The following is a 23,527-nucleotide window of genomic DNA, read 5'->3' as shown; positions in this document are numbered from 1 at the left end:
GCAAAATCTAATCAGTTTGTCCTTGAGTCCAGGTGAACATTTGTACCAAATTAGATTTAGTTTTATATTTTTTGTGCACCCGTGAAGCACCTATTAACTGGTTTTAATTAGCCCTGTAGAAATTAAGTTTACTTACTCAGAGGGTTTAAACTGTTTAAGACATGATCACATGGATCAGTGTTGAGAAGAACTAGCAGAGGGATGAAATCATCTATTTCCAGGGGAAGACAGTAAAAAAAAGTATATTTAATTGAGTACTATACTCAAGTTTTAGTTTTTTTTTTTGTGGAAACTTGTGACTTTTACTCCACTACACTTAAACGCAAATACTGTACTTTTGACTCCACTTCATTTCTATGAAATATTAGTTCATTTGAATCAGAGATTTTTGTCAGCAGAATTAATTTTCTTTTATTATGAAAAATGTGATACCTACACTGTGTTTGTCACAGGAGAAAAAACAATCACAGCCATGCCCTCCACTGATAGTCATGTTTGAATCTGTCAGTGTCCTAATGATACTATGTTAGATAAACATTAAGGGAGAAGATTCTACACCAGAGACCACACACTTATCTGAAGTCTGTGTTTGAAGTTTTAGAAATATTCCTTTCATTTTACATGTTTGCCATGTTTACCACGACCAAACTTAATCACCCCCTAAAAAAAAAAAATGAAAACGACAGAGTCTGTCCTTTTTTGGATTAAGTTGTGTTTTTATGCCCAGGTCTACAGTCTTGAGATCATATTCTACAGACTTTTTATTCTCCCAGTTCTACAGTCAGTCAGTAGGTTGTTTCAGAGTCACTAGATTCTGTAAATGTGGAACAATACAACAATGTGTTGACATAAAAAAAATGCACTTTTGAATACTTAAGTACTTTTAAAAGCAAGTACTCCAATACTTAACTGAAATAAAAATGTGACTAAACAACTTTGTATTGGAGTAATAATATTTGAGCAGGAGGATCTTTACTTTGACTCAAGTAATGGAGCTGTGTACGTCAACCACCTCTTTCTATTCCTAAGCTATTAACAATCGTCACATGTCACAGCGTCACGTGGACTTAGTGTGAGACAATGATAAACAGAATGTGAGAGCAGGCAAATCCTGCAGACCATCTCTGCTCACATGGACACAAGTCTGCCGCTGCAAGCCTGCTAACTATGTGCACAGGGAAAATGTGGATGATTTGGGATTTTGGATGTGACTCAGTAGGCATCTGTGCTTAAAGGATATTTTCATGTTTTCTTATTGTTTTCAGAATACAAGAGATTTATTGCTTTGTGGTTAATACTTCTCATGTCTTACATGCGTCTCTGAGATGTCCAATGCAACTCAGTCTCAGGCCAACATGACTACTGGACCTGGGTTACTGGAAAGAGTGATGCTTTCCACTCTGACTACAGTACCATGCTATATTTTCTTCCACATTAATGTGACCATGCTGTTCACTCTGCGGAGTAAACTGGTGTTTCGTGAGACCTCTCGTTACGTTCTTCTCTATAACCTCCTCTTTGCTGACACTGTACTGATGGCATTGAGCCAGATATTATTTATCGTGTCTGCTTCAAGAGCGTATTTGACTTATCCTGTCTGTGGTCTTCTGGTCATGATTGCTAATCTCACAAATGACATCTCTCCTCTCACACTGGTGGTGATGTCTCTGGAGAGGTATGTAGCTGTGTGCTACCCACTGAGGCACGCTACCATCATCACCATCAGAAACACAGGGGTGGCCATCATTGTAGTTTGGGCGTTTTGTTCACTAAATGTCCTCACTCGAGTTCTTTTACTGTTACAGTTTCCATTTGAACAGCTGGAGAGCCTGCAGATGAAGGACTTCTGTGGTACACTTGACATGTTTCTTGGACCATTGTCTGATGATTATGACAAAGCCTACACTTGTTTTGTGTTTATTTCAGCCAGTGTGGCAATTATTTCCTCCTATATTGGTGTGATAGTAGCAGCCAGGTCAGCCTCTACAGACAAAGTTTCAGCCCGTAAGGCTCGTAACACACTGCTGCTGCATCTGGTGCAGCTGGGCCTCAGTCTCTCCTCCACTATGCACAACTCATTGCTTATAGCGATCTCAAAAACTGTTACAAGTACAGTACTTGAGTACATCCTAAGTGTATTTTATGTTTTTATTATCATGCTCCCCAGGTGTCTGAGTTCTCTCATATATGGTATCAGAGATCAGACCATCAGGCCCATCCTCTTGTGCTATTTATGCTGTGGTTTGAAACTCTCAGTTGTCTCAGTGAAGGCTGAGGTCTCACCATAAAAGACATGGAATGAATTAACCTTTGTTAAACTAATGTTGTCCTCAGGCTGGTTATCATATGTCAGAAGCTCCAGCATTTATTATAGAGACAGAAACAAACTGAAAACTCATTTTGGTAAAGATGACACACTGTATATATATTTTTAGAAGACCCTGTGCGACCCTGTACAGATAAGCAGTCTAGATAATGGATGGATGGATTGTTCTGCTGTAGTTTAGTCAGTATTTCTTGAAATTTAATCATGAAAACCAACCAAAAATATAAATCTAACTTAACCAACTAAATGTGTCAGTCACAAACATTTGAAAATGATTTATTAAAGTTGCCATCACTTTACTTTGAATTTTACCCTAATGTAGTTCATACATGTAATTTGAGGGCAAATTCCTCAAATTTTGACTTACAGACTTGTACCATACACATTATATTCTTGTAATTTTTCACGTTTTTGTTGTCATGTACATGTCTGTCCAATATGTCCTATTTGCCCTTCATGTTACACCTGATGTATTATATCTCCAATAAAAGAATAAATAAATAAATTCCATATAATATTATATGATTTGCAAACACAGCATTTTGTTTTGGCTCCTTATATATAGTATTGAAGGTTTTCCGTCCGTTTAGGCTTGAGGTCCACAAAATGGATTATTAGCTGCTTTGACATATACACTGCTGGTTGTCTGCCTCACTCATCTGGCTGGAGGAGATAAGGGTGGATTACACAGGCCGCCCTTGTCTCTGGGCCCCCCATATTTCACCATACTTAGGCATCACTTTGACTTTGTCTAAGTCATGCTCATTTTTTTATTCTATTTTGATTTAGATGCAGCCTAAAAAAATAAAACTGTATAGTTGAAACACAGTTAGTAATTAGTGTAATGAATACAAAGATATGCCTGTCACTTGTACTGCTTTGTCAGCTTGGTTTGCTGCCCCCAAGGGGCCAGAAAGGTGCAGAACCAGAGTAGTCGTAGTTTAATTTATGAACGGTACACACCATCCTAGAATTGGCCTATTCCAGCTTCTGCTGTCTGAGTGGTGGGAGAAAAGATTTAGAGGGCACCTGATACATTCAGTGGTCTCTCATCAGCAGGGAGCAGCGGTACCTGTTTGGTAAAAAGGCTACACGCCCAATTAAGATTCACATTTATAGGGTGATTCAGGACATTATGAAAATGATGCCCCTGTATTGTCTGTTTTTGTTCCTATGTAAATATACTCTCCCATGATAAATATGTTTTTAACATTGCTATCCCACATAAAGAAAAAAAAAACCTACCACAATTACTGCCTTGCAGTTGTTTGCCTCCACCACTTAGACTACTTTCAGATTACATTCCTGTTTATCCAGAGTCATATAAAATATGAACTATTGATGTGAAATTTTGTCATAATTGCTGTGTGAAGTCTTGAGTAATGGCTAAAAGGTGTTTAGTGAGATCATACTGATCTTGACCTTTGACCTTTGATCAGCAAAATCTAATCAGTTTGTCCTTGAGTCCAGGTGAACATTTGTACCAAATTAGATTTAGTTTTATATTTTTTGTGCACCCGTGAAGCACCTATTAACTGGTTTTAATTAGCCCTGTAGAAATTAAGTTTACTTACTCAGAGGGTTTAAACTGTTTAAGACATGATCATGTTGTACACAGGTAGGGACAATTTGGTTATTGGCGTATAATATTAATGAATATCAGGGATAATCACCAATATATATATACATGTTTACTACAAGTAGTAACCTTGGGGCACCACCCGGTCACCAGGGACCAAAGACCAAATTGATGACTAAAAATACAGTCTCAGAAGGTTGGTTGAAGGGTAAATTCGAGCACTGACTGTTGTGAATCCAGCTGTTATCACAAATATACCCACAATAATCACAGACAACGACAAGTTAAATTATAACAGGATTTATTAACAGAGTAATAATTTTATTTTATTTTTTATATTAAACCTATTATAATTCAACTATAACTACAACAAACATTGGTTACTAACTAGATGATCACAGGCAAAACACATGTAACAACCGTGTGTGTGTGTGTGTGTGTGTGTGAGGGAGAGATAGAGAGAGAGAAAAGATAGCGGCGGAGTCACATGAGTGACGTGTCAGTAGGAGCCAAGATGGCGGCAGCGTGACGTGAGTGACGTACTCGCTAGAGCCAAGATGACGGCTGGCCGCGGAGTTTGAATGGCGTGAACAACAAGAAAAAAGGGAGGGGCCCTTGAGCTTTACGTGTATGACGCGATCACATCCCAGGGCAGCTTTAATGTGAGTGAGATGTAGATGAGGTGATTGGGAGAAAAGAGAGAGAATAAAGGTGAAGAGAGGAAAGAGTCCACAAGAGATCGTCACCACAGTTAATAATCACCACAATATCACTACACAATAACAGAGCCAGAGAGTTCGTCTAGTCGGATATTGGTCCTTTAACTAGTGATACAAAATACAACATGCTACACTAATTGTGTCTCTGCCCAGACATCAGCCTCTTACTGTGAGTTGCTCCGATCCTTTGGAGTTAGAAAAAGAAAGTCCGCTCTGGTTCTCCACAGCTCGGTCCTTGGCTGGGTGCTCAGCGGGTTGTGTCCCGCTCTCCTGGCGATGACAGTGATGAGTTCCTCGGTGGCAGCTGGAAGATCACAGATGAACGGTGACGGTGAACTTTGTTTGTCTTTAACAAAGTCGGCATGCTCGTCCTCACAGAACGTAAAATTAGCTGATTGCACAGCGATCTACATCGGATCCGGAAAATGGATCAGCCCGCAAGTTGCAGACTGTGACCTAGGCTTTAAGAAGTGGTGGAAAACGGTCAAATGTTTGAAGATTGCTTCCTTTCAGCAGCCGAGTCGCGGAGAGAGCTTGGAGTAGTTCTCTACTGTAACTGGTGCCCGGGAAAAAGGAATGGCGTAGGGTCACGGTGCCGCTTTTATCACCTGAGTGATGTCACCGGTGATCCCCGCTCAGAGTGCCTGGCCTCGGCCAATGCCGATGCTGAGTTTACATTCAAACTCTGATTTGCACCTAGGTGTGAATAATGGGGTTCATGGCTCTGTTGTTCAAACGGTCGACCAACTCTAGCTCAGGCTTTTGGAGGGACATGTAGGCATCTCCACTGTTCTTTTCAGAACCCATGGCTTGAGATCCCAACATCCCCCCTTTGGTCTGAAGAATGGGGTGATGGCCACAGTCTTTAGAGCAACTCTAGGGTTGAATAGTCCATGTGAGTGAATCCTTATGGGGTTTTACTGGTCCTGTCTGGTGGACAAGCGTGGATTAAACAGTTAAGAGTTCAGGGTTCAGAGCTCATAGAGGCTATCATGTCTGGGCAGAGCCGAGGCAAGATCTGGGCAGAGACATCTAAATAGAAATGACAAGCTAGCTGATTGTGGTACATGGTTTTAATCAACACATTAAACCATAATTCCAAACAACAGAGAACATAGTGGACAGGAAAGGAGAGACAGGGGGAAAATGAGTGGTTTGGATCAGTGCGTTGGTTTTGTGTTGGAGCATGGTGTGACACAGAGCAGGGAGTCTAATTTAGCCTGCAGCTTCTGCTTCTGGATATATCTTGTACATCACATGAGCTACAATTGCCGTGATGACCCACCCACAAAGTACGAGTCTGAGAGCAACCAGGCTACTGGGGTTCTCCATGTAAGATGGAGACTGGCTCTCATGTTTAAAGAGAGCGGTTGTGCCTGCGGTGTCATTTGGTGCTGGGAGGCATTCCACCCACTTCATGAATGTGCAGGTGACTGTGAGGAGGTATCTGTTACCTCGCGAAGATTTGTGGAGTGGTCTGATTGAATCGATTTGGAGGTTGGACCATTGAAAGGCGACCCCCCTTCCCTGAGGTGGAGCTTGGTTTAAGGGTTGGGTCGGCTGAAATTGACAGCAGGTAAGGCACCCTTGGACATACTGGCCCAGAGCCCTCTTGTGGTTTTGGCCATATCTGACTTCAATGCCATTATCCATGAGGTAAGGTGGCTGTTCGACACCCGCCCCTCCCTCAATCCATGGCTGTTCAGGAATGTCACTGGTTGGTGACACGTCTCCATGATTACTTTTTGGCCTCCAATGTAGCTGCAAAAGTGTACCACAGCCCAGACTGTAGCCAGAAGTGCTCTTTCACAGTCGGATAACTTAATCTCCACACTGCTGAGGGGTCTGCTAGCATCTGCAACAACTTGCTTGTCTGTGTTACGCTGTTGTGTCAGAGCAGCGCTAAGACACTGGGGGGAAGAGCTTGCCTCCTTGTCCTTGTCAGGGTGGGCCAGACAGGGAGCAGAGCTGAGTTTTTCTTCCATCAGCTGGGAGGGCTGCTCTTCAGGTTTTCCCCACTCAAACTTATGATTGAGTTTGGTGGGAGGTCTTGCTATCTCAGCATTGTCTGCGATAAACTGCTGAGAGTCGTCGCAGACTCCAAAGAAACTACCGAGCTTAGAAACTTTAGGCGGCACTTTAATGTTCTGAGTGGCTGGAACTTCGATTGAGGTTCAAGTTTTTCCTGCATGATGGCAAAGGCACCATGAGTGGCAGAAGCTTGATCAGTAGATTGGGAGTACTCCTCCCACAGGGCCTGACAGAGTGCTGAGTAGCAGTCCCTGATCGCTGATGGGAGAGGCTCCATAAAGGCATGCACACTTCAAGGAGGCAGCGCTCTACCTCCCTCAAATTATCCTCTATTGTTGACTCCCGGTTACCGTTGTCAAAGCGCTCGATGTCCCTTGCTAGGGATTCAAGTTGGCATGTGTGCAGGCCCTGTTCTCGGTAGAGGCCCGCGTCATCTGAGTCATCTGAGGACTGTTGGTTCCTCCGATCCCAGTAAGAATAACGTGACCCCCCTTTTCGTGGTGGAGAACGGGTCCAATTAAGGTGAGGGCATCGCCAGCGGATGAGGACCCAAAATCCCTATCATCGTTCAAGGACTGAAAGTGATGTTCACTCTTCATGGAGGAAGTTCTCCGCCCTTCGAGAGGGGGAATGGAGCATTGGCTGACAGACTGAGGTGCATTCCTCGGGTATGAGGCATTTATGTCCCCGTGGTGGGCCATTGGAGGTGAACACTGATCAAGAATGATCAAGTCGGATCTGGCACGAAGGTCTGTCGCATTTCTACTTACCATCCTCAGGTGAGTAGGTGTGGCTTGAGCTGTCTGAGTAGTCTGTCGGACATCATAACGTTCCTTAAATGAGGCTGTTTCCCATGCTCGGGAAGCCTGAAGTTCAGCCCGCAGCTTTTCCTCTGGGGATGCCAAGGACTGAAGTTTAACAGTCTTCTTGGAGATAGGGGCTGCATCTGGGTCAGAACTGGATTCAAATGGGTCAGGGTCTGATACCCTCTGGCTCTGAGTTTCAAACAGTCCACCAACTCTGGCTCAGGCTTTTGGAGGGACATGTAGGCCTCTCCATTGTTCTTTTCAGAATCTATGGCTTGAGAACCCAATAATCACATGGATCAATGTTGAGAAGAACTAGCAGAGGGATGAAATCATCTATTCCCAAGGGAAGACAGTAAAAAAAAGTATATTTAATTGAGTACTGTACTCAAGTTTTTGTTTTTTGTTTTTTGTGGAAACTTGTGACTTTTACTCCACTACACTTAAACGCAAATACTGTACTTTTGACTCCACTTCATTTCTATGAAATATTAGTTCATTTGAATCAGAGATTTTTGTCAGCAGAATTAATTTTCTTTTATTTTGAAAAATGTGATACATACACTGTGTTTGTCACAGGAGAAAAAACAATCACAGCCATGCCCTCCACTGATAGTCATGTTTGAATCTGTCAGTGTCCTAATGATACTATGTTAGATAAAGATTAAGGGAAAAGATTCTACACCAGAGACCACACACTTATCTGAAGTCTTAATCACTCCTTAAAAAAAAAAAATGAAAACGACAGAGTCTGTCCTTTTTTGGATTAAGTTGTGTTTTTATGCCCAGGTCTACAGTCTTGAGATCATATTCTACAGACTTTTTATTCTCCCAGTTCTACAGTCAGTCAGTAGGTTGTTTCAGAGTCACTAGATTCTGTAAATGTGGAACAATACAACAATGTGTTGACATAAAAAAAATGCACTTTTGAATACTTAAGTACTTTTAAAAGCAAGTACTCCAATACTTAACTGAAATAAAAATGTGACTAAACAACTTTGTATTGGAGTAATAATATTTGAGCAGGAGGATCTTTACTTTGACTCAAGTAATGGAGCTGTGTACGTCAACCACCTCTTTCTATTCCTAAGCTATTAACAATCGTCACATGTCACAGCGTCACGTGGACTTAGTGTGAGACAATGATAAACAGAATGTGAGAGTAGGCAAATCCTGCAGACCATCTCTGCTCACATGGACACAAGTCTGCCGCTGCAAGCCTGCTAATTATGTGCACAGGGAAAATGTATGTGGATGATTTGGGATTTTGGATGTGACTCAGTAGGCATCTGGATATTTTCATGTTTTCTTATTGTTTTCAGAATACAAGAGATTTATTGCTTTGTGGTTAATACTTCTCATGTCTTACATGCGTCTCTGAGATGTCCAATGCAACTCAGTCTCAGGCCAACATGACTACTGGACTTGGGTTACTGGAAAGAGTGATGCTTTCCACTCTGACTACAGTACCATGCTATATTTTCTTCCACATTAATGTGACCATGCTGTTCACTCTGCGGAGTAAACTGGTGTTTCGTGAGACCTCTCGTTACGTTCTTCTCTATAACCTCCTCTTTGCTGACACTGTACAGATGGCATTGAGCCAGATATTATTTATCGTGTCTGTTTGTGGAATATTTTTGACTTATCCTGTCTGTGGTCTTCTGGTCATGATTGCTAATCTCACAAATGACATCTCTCCTCTCACACTGGTGGTGATGTCTCTGGAGAGGTATGTAGCTGTGTGCTACCCACTGAGGCACGCTACCATCATCACCATCAGAAACACAGGGGTGGCCATCATTGTAGTTTGGGCGTTTTGTTCACTAAATGTCCTCACTCGAGTTCTTTTACTGTTACAGTTTCCATTTGAACAGCTGGAGAGCCTGCAGATGAAGGACTTCTGTGGTACACTTGTCATGTTTCTTGGACCGTTGTCTGATGATTATGACAAAGCCTACACTTGTTTTGTGTTTATTTCAGCCAGTGTGGCAATTATTTCCTCCTATATTGGTGTGATAGTAGCAGCCAGGTCAGCCTCTACAGACAAAGTTTCAGCCCGTAAGGCTCGTAACACACTGCTGCTGCATCTGGTGCAGCTGGGCCTCAGTCTCTCCTCCACTATGCACAACTCATTGCTTATAGCGATCTCAAAAACTGTTACAAGGACAGTACTTGTGCGCATTCTAAATGTGTTTTATGTTTTTATTATCATGCTCCCCAGGTGTCTGAGTTCTCTCATATATGGTATCAGAGATCAGACCATCAGGCCCATCCTCTTGTGCTATTTATGCTGTGGTTTGAAACTCTCAGTTGTCTCAGTGAAGGCTGAGGTCTCACCATAAAAGACATGGAATGAATTAACCTTTGTTAAACTAATGTTGTCCTCAGGCTGGTTATCATATGTCAGAAGCTCCAGCATTTATTATGAGACAGAAACAAACTGAAAACTCATTTTGGTAAAGATGACACACTGTATTTACAGTATATTTTTTGAGAACAAATTTGTTCAACTCTAGTTTAGTCAGTATTTCTTGAAATTTACGCATGGAAACCTTTGAAAAATATAATACAATAAAAATGATTTATTAAAGTTGGCATCATTTTAATTTGAATTTTATCCTCCAATGTGTAGTGTAGTTCATACACATCAACCTAGGGCAAATTCTGCTTTCAGACTTACAATCTCAAACCACACATTTTATATTCTTGTCATTTTTACATCTCTATAACTGTCATGTACATGTCTGTCCATTATGTGCTTTGTAGCCTTCATGTCACACCTGATTTCATATGTTATGACACCAATGGAACTAAGGAATTACCAAAAAAAAACAAAAAACCAAAAGAAACAAAAAACAAATTCCGATTTCATTTTCAAGGATTATGTTGGGAGACCATACGCCCTAAATACATTGGGTTTTTTTTTGTTTTTTGGGGTTTTTTTTGTTTTTATAAAATTATAAAAACAGCTATGTTTTATATATAGCATTACAGGTTTTCTGTCTATTTTTGGCTTGAGGCCCACAAAATGGATTTTGAGCTGTTTTGACATGTTTTGACACTGCTGGTTATCTCCCTTACTCATCTGGCTGGAGGAGATAAGGATGGTCCTGTCTGTCCCTGTCTCCTAGCCTCTCCCCTGTCTCTGGTATTTCACCAAACTTAGCCATCACCTAGACTTAAACAACCATCACTTTGACTTTGTCTAAGAGGAGATAGGGGAGCAGATACTCCCCTGGAAAATGCATGGAGGGAAATAAAGACCGTTTTCAGCTTCGACAAAACTCCAAATCTCAGCAATAAAACATCCGAGTGAAATGTAATCATGACCAACATGAATGGTGATCAAAACCAAAATATACGATTTGTAAATGTATAAATTACCAAATTATTAGCATCAGAAACTAGGTAATAATGATAATGATATACTTATAAAACAAACTATATGTTATGAACTGTTCTTTTTCATTTTATTTGTATTTTATTGTAGATTTTTACCCAAATCCCTATCACTGCATTCCTTCTCAGTTCTACTTGTGACATGTGTCACTGCTTCTTTTCATGGGCTTCACCATGAGGCAGGTTAATTGTAGTGTTTTGCTTTGTCTGCTGCCCCCAAGGGGCCAGAAAAGATAAATGAAGAACAGCTGTAATTTCCCCCTGTGCTGCATGTATGACTGTGTGGTCAAGCAAAACTTCACCTTGATTGTCAAGTTTGCCGATGACACGGCACCGACTGACAGGATCACCACCAGTGATGAGAAGACCTAGAGTAAGACCTATTAAAGAACCTTTACCCTGGTGCTGAGCAAAGTATCCTAACTCATCTCAGAATACTTATGTCAAAGTGATATTTCAGTTTTATTTCAGTCTCAAATTCTGTTCTGGCTTTACCATTATGGAGAAATTAATGTAGGTTAATGAAGGAAATTTTATTTAAACGATTTTAGAATGAAGCTGCAAAATAAATGTTGTGAATGTGAAAAAAAGAGAAGGGATCTGAATACTTTCTGAATGTACTATTTTGTTGAGAGCATTGCTACTAATTATATGGGTGACATGGCAGCTGCAATCAGATATGCAATTTATTTGATTTTTTACATACAAAAAATACGATGTACAATATAAAAATACAAAAAGTCTGAATACATAAAACCGCAACATTGACACCAGCCTACACGAAGACAGATAATGTACTTAACAGAATCTATGTTTTAAAGAAGTGAAAAGAAAAACAGAGAACGAAATAAATAAGCGTCGTCGTCATGACGTATGACGTATGACGTATGAAAGTGCGTTTTGACGGTCGATAGTTTTCCCTCCTCGCTGACACGAAGCTATTTGGTGCTGTCGATGTTTCGGTAAAGACACTTTTGCGCTGAAAATTTCGGACAGCGAAACTTTAACACTGTTGCAGGAAGGCCGATAAAGAAACCGAACATCCATAACAACGCTGTGAAAGGTAAACATGCGTGAAAGAACGGTTATTCTTTGTCTGACTTGCTGTTGTTTTGCTAACGCTTACGTAGCAACGCTAAGTAGTTAGCGGGAGAGCTAGGTGGCTAACGTTAGCTTGACGTACGTAGCTTCTAATCACTAGCCATCTTTAACACAGTAAATGTTCGATATTAATCTCGGTTTATGTGGATTTAAAACCCGACACTAGCCGTTAGTAAGGAGGAGGCGTTTGGTTGTTGAAGGTTCGGTTAATGCTTTAGGTTCGCTGAGCTAACCTAGTTAGCTGAGACGGAAATATTGCTAAGGCTATGTCGGTGTTGGTTCTCAGTTTGTAACTGGTCTCGTCTTGCTTCGGCTCGTCAAGGCACGGGCTGGGCTCCCAAAACAATTCAGATGAACCAACCTCCAGGGGCCGATGGAAGCTTTGTGTTTTGGTTTAAAAGATTTTGGCTCACGACACAGCACCGGGAGCCACACGTGGAGAGGGGATGGTCGGTTAACGTTGTCTCCAGCGGAACATTTCAGGTCTCAGGGTCCGAGCTTCGCGTTATTTGTTCGATTTCCGCCCATTCAGTCACCACAATATCGTCAGCTGCGGTGAAAAGTAACGAAGTAACTTGTAGTTTATTCGAATATTTCCGCTGTGCGCAACTTCAAACTTCTACTTTACTAAATTTCAAGTCGTAGTTGTAGTCCTATATCACTTTGAACTTAGGAAACTTAGATGTGCAAAGAAAACCTTGAACACTGGTATTTAGTCAGTGTCACATTTTCCCCACATTTTCTCTTAGTGCTGAAATCCTGCTGCAGAATATAAACAGAGATGTTGCTCTACATTATGAACTGGATCTTGTATGTTTTCAGGCAGACGACTTATGCAGTCCTGTTAGCAGGGCAAGATGTTCAACAAGTCATTTGGTACTCCCTTTGGTGGAGGGACAGGGGGATTTGGCAACTCCTCAACCTTTGGACAGCAAAGTAAGTTGTTTTATTTATTTCTTTCGAGTTGATTTATTCAATCCCACACACCAGGGTGACTGGATTCCTACAGATGATTCTAGAGACAACAAAGTTAGCCTGTCAGATATGCTCTCAAACTCCTGGACATTTAAAGTTTTTTGTTAACCAAACAGACACAATGTTCAAACTGATGACATTCTCACTATAATGGCTTAAATGGTCACTGTGAGTAGAGTATTAGAAGTGTCAAAAGCGCTGAACAATAATATTCAAGAGAGTCAGTAGATTTTCAACATGGTGACTAGAGTTACATAATTCATTTTTTAAACTTTCTGACATTATGATTCTCTTACTGAGTGAGATATACAAACGTTGCAGCTCTGGTCTACACCCATGGAACTGTTCAGCAAAGGCAGTAAGCCACCTAGATCTTGACTTATCTCGTTTATAGAATTGTTCATAATTGTCTGAACAGTAACCATAGTCATCAAATGTATGTGATTTGTTTTATATGAAAAGGTAAAATTCACATGGATTTACATTCATACAGCAAAGCTTGATTCATAAACAGAATTGAATTTGACATTTTCCTTTGAGATTTGAGGTGATCCCATTCTGACCTTATTGTGGTAACAGACTTCTTGATCCAGTCTGCTGTTGGTTAAATGCAGTCTGAAGAAGTCTCAGTATTCCATCTTATTCCTGGTGACTGAAGTTGTAGCAGGTAATTTAAGGCATCACGTCAAACTGTCCTCACATGAACTGTGTATCTCCAGACACAGGCTTTGGGACAGCCGGAGGCTTTGGGACGTCTGCATTTGGGGCGACCAGCAACACTGGAGGACTGTTTGGCTCCACACAGAATAAACCTGGTTTGTCAGCTCAAGTCTCATTTGCTCTTGCGAGAAGCAGCCTGATGTTTATATTATTTGTTTGTTCAGCATCTCAGTCTGGCACATGTGAGCTCATCCTTACTGGGGAAACTTCCCCAGCTGAAAACATATCTGAAAACTGTAGCACTTTTTATATCTTAGGACCAAAATACATTTCTTAATACTGCTCCATTATGAACTGTACAGACCCCTCAGGGGGCCTGGGACAGGTCTGCTTACTGTCCAAAGTTCAAACTACTGATTTTTATGCTCCATGTATCTGAACAAACATGCAAAAACTTGAGGTCTTTTCAGCTCTTTGCTCTTTTGAATCAGGGCTAAAGACTTTTCTGTTTGCTGCTACTTTTTATTCAGATAGATTGGGAATATTTATTCATATCTTGCACCGCCCTGTAGCTGCACTGTAATTTTTGTTCTGCTTTATTGTTGGCTTTTTGTTCAATGTTATCTTTAAACTTCTATTTTACTTTGTTTGGATCTCTTTGAATCCTCTTTGTGTATGTCTTTTCTGTATTGTCCTGTGTTGTCTGTAGGCGGTCTGTTTGGGTCCAGTACTTTCAGCCAGCCAGCAACTTCCTCCACTAGCACCGGTTTTGGCTTCGGTGCAGCAAGTGGCACGTCCACCAGCTTGTTTGGCAACACTGGAACAGGCACTAGCGGCGGACTCTTCTCACAGCAGAACAATGCCTTCGGTGCCAACAAACCCACATCTTTTGGAAGTGAGAACCCTCCATGCTTGGATTGTTTTGGTGTATAATTCACACCTTAATGGGGTCGTTAAATCCATCAGATTAGATCAGTAATAGAAACCTCCTGCTGGATTTGTCCAATATGGAAAATCCTATAAGGAAGTCTGACTCCTCTTTTGTCCTCCAGGCTTCGGGACGAGTACCAGCAGTGGTGGGTTGTTTGGGTCAACCAACACCGCCTCCAACCCTTTCGGTGGAACAAACTCCCTGTTTGGAGGCTCGGGGTTCTCCACCACACAGCAGCCAGGAACAACAGTTAAATTCAATGTGAGTACATCTGGTGCCAAATGCAGGAACATGCTTCCTGCTGTAAAGGGAATTGCATTATGTGCTATGTCCCAGTTCTATACTACACACTCACTATAAGCACGTTTTAAATTTGCTGTGAATTGCGGTTCATGCTGGAAATCGAATATAAAGTTTCGAGCTGCAGCAATTACGGTTTTCGTAATAAATTAAGGCAATAATGTTAAATATTTGCTGCTTCCACTTTATTATATGTGAGGATTTAATGCTTTTCTTAGTCATACATCACAGTAAATTGAACGTCTTTTGGGTTTGCACTTTTGGTCTGAAAATGTCGCCTTGGGCTGTGGGGCCATCAAACTAAAAAATCAAGTTTTCAGATGTGCACCGACTCTTTTGAATTAACCTCATTAGGTCTGTAACTAACGACCATATTCATTATCAATAGTTAGTGGTAGATTGTTTTGTCAATAAAATAAAATCAAATAAAATAGTTCTAGAATTTTCCAGTCCTCCCTCCACGTAATGCTGAAAGGAGTTGGAGGAGTTGTTCACATCTTTGGAATTGTAAAACAATCATGGTTGGTGGTAAAACAGCTACAGGGGCTCAAAAAACAAATAATACTGAGAGTTATGGGGGGAAAAAAACATTGAGCCGTGTCTAATTGAAATGTTATTTATAGCTGCAAACTTAATTGGTTGTGTGATGTCAGTGCTTGTCTCATTTCTGTCAGTATGAAACAGTTAAATATGTTGATATCTGGTGTTCTCGCTACAAAAACACTGTACTGTAATGATGTAAGAGAGCACCTGAACTGTCAACCCACAGAGGAAATAATGAACAAAATAAGACTTTGCTCCCTGTAATGTGTATATTGTCAAACAGAGACCTGAACACTCATCCATGTTTGTACATTTTACACATTGCACTTTTCTTTTTTCCTCCTTCAGCCTCCAACAGGAAGTGACACAATGGTGAAAGCTGGCGTGACCACAAGCATCAACACCAAGCACCAGTGCATCACAGCCATGAAGGAGTACGAGAACAAATCCCTGGAGGTGAGTTTGTAGGCTGACACACAGACCTGCAGCAAACCACTGCTCCTACAGGAGCTATGGGCAAGTTTGTAGCAAAATTTATTTACTTAATTCTATCATTAGGAATTATTCAGATAGGAAAATATAAAATATTAAGTAATAAAAAACGTGATATGATAATAATTGATAATTCTAGGCTATAGCTTCTCTACTTTGGTGCACCTGAAGAAACCGTGTGGTGATTTGCAGGTAAAAGTGGACTACATTTAGTTGAAAAAATTTGGATTTTTAAGATTATGATCTGATTTTTGTTGCCTTCTCTGTTTGTCTTTCTTACCTGCAGGAGTTGAGACTGGAGGACTACCAGGCAGGGAGGAAGGGCCCGACCAACCAGATGGCTGCTGGGACAGGTGGTCTCTTTGGTCCAGCCACAGCCACATCCAGCGCCACTACTGGGCTATTTGGCTCCACAGCCCCCAACACCAGCTTCTCCTTCGGACAGAACAAGAGCACCTTTGGAGCAAGTAAGTGATGATGACAGAAGCTGTTTTTATTTTTATTTAATTCAGACTGAGGTCAGCATCTCATCACAGTGATCCAGAATCAGTTCAGACGCCTGAGGCTGACTCTTAACCTCTCATACTTTATTTAAGATGCAAATATATTGTAGAAATTATTGTATCTAAGAAGTGAGAAATCTTAATGAGAGCTATTGAAGTGATGTGTATTTTTTCCTCTCTCAAGCTGCAACTGGCGGTTTCGGTGCTGCCACAGGTGGTCTGTTTGGTCAGCCGACCCAGCAACAAGCCGGGAGCCTCTTCAAGCCATTCGGTCAGACCACCACCACACAGAACACTGGCTTCTCCTTTGGCAACACAAACACTATGGGACAGGCCAACACCAGCAGCATGGTGAAAATCATTTTGTTTCTCTGTGCAGCTTTGCTCATCAGTATTTTTTGTCTAATGTGTCTGCGAGTCAAAATCTACAACATACAGTCATGTGAAAGAGAAAGCACACCCTCTCTGAGTTCTATGGTTTTATGTATCAGGACATGATAAAAAGCAGCTCTTAAAATGAGGTAAATACAGCCTCAGATGAACAACAACACATGACATATTACATTGTGTCATTATTTATTTAACCTCTGCATTCATGATAGTATCATATTATTAACAAGATATCAATATATGAATTTGAAAATGTCACAATCATCATCAATTCAGGTGTAACACAACACCCCTGATTTGAAGCATCTTTTTGTTCAACAAGTTCAACATATCTATAACCTGAAAGGTGATAAGTCAGTGTTGTGCTCACAGGGGAGGTAGATCTCACAGTTCAAAATCCCTTTAAACTGTAGGTAGAGAAATGAAAAAGGCCTCAGTTAGTTTGACTCTGTAAATTGATATTCCCCAAAAACTTAACTACTACTACATTTATATGGTGCAGAATTAATGCAGTATGTTGTTACTTCATATCATAACAGTCTTTAAAAGTCGGAGTGAGAATGTGTTGATGTTTGTTCACATTGGTCCTCTCCTGTTTTTTTCAGGGTTTGTTTGGGAACACAGCAGCGTCTCAGTCGGCCGGGTTGTTTGGCGCTGCTCAGACCAGCACCGCCACTGGCTTTGGGACAGGCACTGGCCTGTTCGGCCAAACCAACACTGGATTTGGAAATGTTGGAACACAGGTACGGGTTTCACAGGTTTCTGAAGAATGGTTTTGAATCTCGGAGTGAGCTTCTCTTCCGTCGCCATCTTGGCAGTGTCTGACTGTGCTTAACTCCTAGCTAATCACAAAAATGGGCAAAGAGGTGGGGTGTGTGGAGCCGAGACTTCGGTACACACCCGCTTGTCACTCAAAGAGGCCACGCCCTCAATTAGTCATTAATTTAAGCCTTAATAAAATGTAAACAGGTGAGTTATATAAAACTTCACCCCCATACAGTTGTCATGAAGGAAGAAATTAGCTCTAGAGACCAGAACAGTTTTTGTACCAGGCTGTAAACATTTTTATTTCTGCTGTGAAGTTGGATATTTTAACATGGGAGTCTGTGGGGACTGACTCACTGTTGGAGCCAGACTCTAGTGGTCATTAGAAGAACTGCAGGTTTTGGCACTTCAGTGTTGCCTTCATTTTTCAGCCTCACAGGTTGTTGCTTGGTCTCAGTCAGTTTATCAGTTAAAGGCAACAGTTACTTCCTTCAGAGTCAGAACCGAAACTTCGGTTCAGTATAGCTCACAGATTTACTTGTGAAGTGTATGTTGCATTTTAGGTCTGACCTGCATCCAGCAGGTTGATTCGCTCTTCCAGTCTTTGCGCCGCTCTCTTTTTCCCAGCCCTCGCTTTGAGCCTGCCATTCGAGGTACACATGAGAGCGAGCTGCGTGTGTGTGCCAGGAGTTGACTCACTGGCCAATCATGGAATGTTTGACACCAATGCAGTTGTTTATATCGTTACATTCATTATTTGTCAAGTAGTTGGCAATTAAAATATTTGCAGTGGAGCAAAAGAATCTTAATATAGTCTTTTAAAAGGAGTAATTACTCACTGACGGCCAAAGACAGCTCAGTTTTCTTCCACTAAAAGAGGAAAAATCCCTGTGTGTTCAGTGTGTTGTCAGCCATTGTGAATGGATTTTAATTTTACTGTTTTCATGTTTTCTTTTACAGCAGAGTTTATTTGGTAATAAGACAACTGGGTTCGGCACCACCACCACCAGTGCCCCATCCTTCGGCACCGGCACAGGGCTCTTTGGCAACAAGCCCACCCTCACACTGGGAACTGGAACCAACACCTCTACTTTTGGTAAGTCAGCCAGTGGTCAAAGTAAAACACTTCCAAGATAAGCATGGCAATAGCCCTGATGCTATTACCTAACTCTCACTGCTAATTATTGTTGCTGTTTTGGTGCAAGGTTTTGGTGCAAACCCAGCTGGAGGGAGTCTGTTTGGGAACAAGCCGGCCACTGGAGGACTGGGGACTGGTCTGGGAACCAGCTTTGGAGCAGGTAACACAGGAACCCTGACATCAGGAGGGATTAGATAATGGACAGACAGATGATAGTGCTAAAACCAGGATGTGTATATAAGAAAAAGAAAAAGAAAAATACCGTATGAGTATGCATATATAATTTTCATGAGCCTTCCCTAGTGGAGCTGAAATGATTTCAGTCAATACAGAATACATCTGCAAAACTCATTAATCAGTTTGCTATCAGTTATTCAGTTCAAATACAGTTGGACAGATTTTTTAAATAATAAATTATTCTGTTGATATTATTTTTATATAATTGCTTCGTGTATAAAATGTGAAAGAAAATGATGTTAAGTTGCTCATTTTGTCCAAACTTAATTTATAGCAATAAAAAACAGAACAGCAGCAAAGCAAAGTCTCACATTTAAAATCAACAAGCAAATGTTTGGATTTTTTCCTTCATAATGACTCAAATGATAAGTAGATTATAAAAATTCTTCACACTTAATTAATTAATAATACACCAATCAATTAATTGTTTGTGTTCCTGTGTCGTATTAACTAGTAACCAGCCCTCGTGTGTGATTGTCATAAACAAGACGCCTTCAAACAAAAGCATGAAGAGCTGAACCTGTTGTGAAAAAGCGTTGGTTTCCATTTGAAACAGTTTAAATACTCAGGCTTATCTGTGAAGAGGCTTTCCTCACAAATGTATCAACACAAAGCTGTGTGTGATTAGCAGTGGGCGCAGGACAGCCATCTCTGTTTGGGAACAATCAGAACAAACTGGGCACCACACTGGGAACGATGGGAACATTTGGAGCGACTGGATTCAACAGTGGAACCAGCACCCTGGGCTTCGGGGCTCCACAACAGCCCGTTGGTGAGACTGACTGTGACTGTCTGTCTGTCTCTTTTGGGTGAACTTCAGAGTTTGTCTTCTGTTCATGTTTTCAACTTTTGGAGAAAAAGGAATTTCATACTAAGAGCAACATAAACACTTGATTTGATTTCTTAGGCACCAATATCCGTCAAAAGAGTAACAATATAATTTAAAAAAAAAAATACATTGTTCAGCCTTAGTGAGTACTGTTTTAAGGAAGACTTTATATGAAATTATTCCTGTCCGTGCCATGCTGCACGAGCATCCCTGTTTTCATTTCAGTTGTAGCTGTCAGTGTTTTTGGCATGTTTGACATCTGTCCTCAGACAGATGGGGTGGTAATGATACCGTATGTTTTTGTTTTTTTTTTTCCTTCCTCCAGCACTCACTGATCCGAGTGCAGCGGCTGCCCAGCAGGCCATGCTTCAGCAGCAGCTCAGTGTTCTGGCATATTCGCCATACGGAGACTCACCGCTGTTCAGAAACCCGCTGTCAGATCCCAAGAAGAAAGAGGAGGTAAGGTTCTGCTCTTGATTCAGCATGTTTTTGTTGCAGTTTGTCTGAAGTTACAGAGGCTGCTGCTCTCGTGCTTTTGTTGACATTGTTGGTATTATGAATTCCCAGCACATTAGCCTGCAAAACTTTTTTTTACTTAACCTTTAGTTGAGCAAACTTTTTTAAAGTTAACAGCTGCGTCATGGTCAGATATTCACAATTACTTTTCTTGCCCTGACAGCGTCTGAAACCAACCAATCCGACTGCCCAGAAGGCTCTGACCACTCCCACCCACTACAAGCTGACCCCTCGACCTGCGACCAGGGTCCGTCCCAAAGCGCTGACATCATCCGGCTCATCCAAGTCGCAGCTCTTCGACGGCTTGGATGACGACGAGCCCTCACTCACAAGCGGAGCCTTCATACCCAGGTACCCATCAGCCAACACTGCCTGCACTATCACCATGGTAACATGTGTGAACATGTGTGTAGGTTGTTGTTGTTATTACAGGTGATGAGTGCGGGGGATGTAAAGGTCTTGAAATGTCTTAAAGTATTGAATTCAGTTCCCTTAAAACTAGAATTACCATCTCATGGTTTTATGCCTCCGCCACTCAGACTAGTTTCATTTACATCCCTGTTTATTCAGATTCATATCAAATATAAACCATTTGTGTAAAATTTTCTCATAATTGCTGTGTGAAGTCTTGAGTAATGGCAAAAAGTGTTTTGTGAGGTCACAGCTACCTTGGCCACCAAATCCAGTCAGTTCCTCTGAGTCCAAGGGAACATTTGTGCTGAATTTGAAGATGGCCCCCTACCCCTCCTGTGTAGGAGTTTCGTTCTGAAAGGCCTTCGTGGTTATTGGGACTCTCCACAATAGTTTTTCTTGTCTTTGTAGTCTTTTAACTGAGCTGTGTGACTTTTAAACAAGAAATGTTAAGTCACCTCACACAGAGGCTTTGGCCCCTTGTGCCCCACAGGCCGGTTCAGTTATCAATACATGGGTCCAAATCTTGGTCATTGATTAACTGTATTCCTAAGAGTCATTACTACGCACAGCAGGGGAGTGCTGAAATGTGGGCCTTGTTGTTTTTCCATCATTTTTTTGTCTTGCACAACAATGAAAAAGGTTTTAAATTATATTCAGTGTGGTGTTAAAAAGTCTTTGGTTTGGTGAACGCTGCTCCCTGGGTGTCAGTTTGTGATTCTGTTCTCCTGCAGAAGGTGTTTAACTTCATCATTTCACATAATAAATAATTAAATGATGCATGACAACAATGTGGCACCACAGTACAAACCCCAGCCTGTGAAATTACTTTGTCTGTAGTAGTAATTGTCAGTAATTGTTTTTTTTTTCAATCCATAGGAAGAGCATAAAGAAACTTGTGCTGAAGAACCTGAACAGCAGTCAGTACAGCAGTCATACGGAGACAGATGACCTTGCTTCACCATCAGAATATCCACAGAACGGACACAGGTCTCATTACACACACACGAACTGGCACCTTTCTGAAATAATTTAAAGTAGCTTTAAATTAAAGTAAATACTGTGAACGAAACAATCTCCCTGTTCTTCTTTCTGTAGCCTTGTGGAGGAGGAGGAGGAGCTGAGGTTGCTGGCAGGCCCCAGCCGGGCAGATGATGACCCCGAGGTCACCCAGTTCTACGTCAACCCCATTGCCAAGCCCATCCCGCAGGGCCGTGCCCAGACCAGCCTGCAGGACACAATCAGTGATCTCAACATGCACAAACCAGCCAGGAACGGCCTGGAGGTAAGCACTTAGCCCGAGTCAATTTGATAAACCGAGGCAGCATTTACATGAAGATCAGTGTGAAGACAATTGGAGCTGTGACAGCCACCTGAATGTTCTGTTCAGAGTTGAGATACTCACATATTGTGTTTATAAAAATGCAGTAATTGTCAACATAAAAAACCTGTAGATGCTGAGATCAGGTTTTTCACATCAACCACAGATAGTTTGTATGGAATCAGACAAGAAAATAACACACAGAGCAGGTAAAGTCCAGGAGGTCAATCTGTGGCTGAAGTTTGAATGATCAGGTTAAATCATACAGTGTCTGTCACAAGTACAGTGTCAGATAGAGAAAGGACAGATGTGTGTGTGTTCATTGTATTTATTGTCAGAGTTTATTATTATTGTTTCATGTGTTCCATGTGAACTCAGATCTTGAATTTGTTTTCTGTCCTCAGCTGAGCAGTGATGATGTGTCTGCATCTCTGGGGGAGGAGTCTCTGCAGGAGGAGAGAGAGGAGGAACAGCAGGAGACTCAACAGTCTCCTCACCCAGCAGGTGAGATACGAAGGATCATTTTCTACCAACGTTGACCTGTTTTCAAGAGAGACAGAGCCAAGAGGGAAACGTAAAAGCATCATCACAACAATACATAAAAACAACATACATACGGCCACTAACAATTGTTTTTAGTATTGATAAATCTGTTCTTGTCGTTTCAGTCCAGTCCATTTACAAATAATACAACAGGACAGTTTGTATGAGATAAGTTACAAGAGCAGAACAAAAGCAGGATCATCATGTATCTCCAGTTCATTTTTAATCATCGTATACTGCAGCACACACTATAAAGCTGAATACAAAAGTTACTTTGTCAGTCCCCAAACATTTGCACAATTACCATAAAATATGTTATTATTATTATTATTATTATGTTAAATAGTTTTCTTACAGACCTGTTGTGAGAGAGCCAGGCGTCTCAGTTTACCTGATCAATGGTTGAATTTAGTGAGTTGACTTGAATTTAGAGGTGGAAACTGTAGCAGGCAACAGCTGGGGTAAGATTATATTAACTTCTATTGGTGAGTCACCGCTTAACCTAGCATCCCTGTACAACAGACAGGTACAGTGGATAGCTGGCTCAATTTTCAACAAAGGTTCATTGTCCAAAAGTGCAGAACAAAACATTATAAAGAGAGCTTTGTTCCATCAGCCATCACTCATATGAATAAGTTTTAATAACCCTAATAGAAATATTGTTAATTATCTATTGCATGTGGTGTTGTCTGTGTTGTGTGTTAAATATGTTTGTGTAAGACTGCTGACTCTTTTTAGTGCAAACCAAATGTACTTACAGGTTCAAATAAAGTAACGTAACCATCCTTTTATATTTTAAACTTTTGTTTCCAACATAATTGGTCAAAGAAGCTGATTGACATGTAGTTATGTGATGTGAGTAAAACACAGTCCAGCATACGCCTAACTTTAAGTTTCACATCCAGTCTTGTCTAGAAAATGTTGTGATGCAGTTGTAGCACTTTAAAGACATCCAATAATAATCATTCTCCAAATAAAACCACAGTTTTCCGATTCAAACGAAAATTAT

At 41.1% G+C, this 23,527-nt stretch overlaps 3 protein-coding genes across 5 annotated transcripts in view; all 3 read left to right on the top strand.

Moving 5' to 3' along the window:
- Window positions 1-443: 443 nt before the first annotated feature.
- On the top strand, window positions 444-4,071 carry LOC139637521 (odorant receptor 131-2-like). Its single transcript, XM_071506278.1, has one exon. The coding sequence runs from the start codon at window positions 1,326-1,328 to the stop codon at window positions 2,286-2,288; it is 963 nt and encodes a 320-aa protein (XP_071362379.1). The 5' UTR covers window positions 444-1,325; the 3' UTR covers window positions 2,289-4,071.
- A 1,841-nt stretch (window positions 4,072-5,912) lies between these two features.
- On the top strand, window positions 5,913-11,624 carry LOC139637278 (odorant receptor 131-2-like). Its single transcript, XM_071505854.1, has one exon. The coding sequence runs from the start codon at window positions 8,844-8,846 to the stop codon at window positions 9,804-9,806; it is 963 nt and encodes a 320-aa protein (XP_071361955.1). The 5' UTR covers window positions 5,913-8,843; the 3' UTR covers window positions 9,807-11,624.
- A 145-nt stretch (window positions 11,625-11,769) lies between these two features.
- nup98 (nucleoporin 98 and 96 precursor) overlaps window positions 11,770-23,527 on the top strand; it is a 30,107-nt gene continuing 18,349 nt past the window's right edge. Inside the window, exons 1-17 of one of the 3 annotated variants that reach the window (XM_071505853.1) lie at window positions 11,770-11,926; window positions 12,787-12,900; window positions 13,659-13,754; window positions 14,309-14,494; window positions 14,652-14,791; window positions 15,722-15,829; window positions 16,152-16,332; window positions 16,553-16,719; window positions 17,364-17,501; window positions 18,487-18,619; window positions 18,729-18,821; window positions 19,527-19,670; window positions 20,053-20,186; window positions 20,407-20,594; window positions 21,534-21,644; window positions 21,753-21,939; window positions 22,380-22,479. In XM_071505853.1, the coding sequence (XP_071361954.1) occupies window positions 12,822-12,900; window positions 13,659-13,754; window positions 14,309-14,494; window positions 14,652-14,791; window positions 15,722-15,829; window positions 16,152-16,332; window positions 16,553-16,719; window positions 17,364-17,501; window positions 18,487-18,619; window positions 18,729-18,821; window positions 19,527-19,670; window positions 20,053-20,186; window positions 20,407-20,594; window positions 21,534-21,644; window positions 21,753-21,939; window positions 22,380-22,479 (2,185 nt within the window). In that variant the 5' untranslated portion in view covers window positions 11,770-11,926; window positions 12,787-12,821. Of the gene's footprint in view, window positions 11,927-12,786; window positions 12,901-13,658; window positions 13,755-14,308; window positions 14,495-14,651; window positions 14,792-15,721; window positions 15,830-16,151; window positions 16,333-16,552; window positions 16,720-17,363; window positions 17,502-18,483; window positions 18,620-18,728; window positions 18,822-19,526; window positions 19,671-20,052; window positions 20,187-20,406; window positions 20,595-21,533; window positions 21,645-21,752; window positions 21,940-22,379; window positions 22,480-23,527 lie in introns of all 3 variants that reach the window. The other 2 variants (XM_071505852.1, XM_071505851.1) reach the window with 2 other exon arrangements.

Source organism: Trachinotus anak, unplaced genomic scaffold (genome assembly GCF_046630095.1).
Source record: "Trachinotus anak isolate AG129_WGS33_773 ecotype Australia unplaced genomic scaffold, CSIRO_AGI_Tana_v1 ptg000020l, whole genome shotgun sequence".
NCBI lineage: Eukaryota > Metazoa > Chordata > Actinopteri > Carangiformes > Carangidae > Trachinotus > Trachinotus anak.
This window is presented reverse-complemented; position numbering and strand designations above follow the sequence as displayed.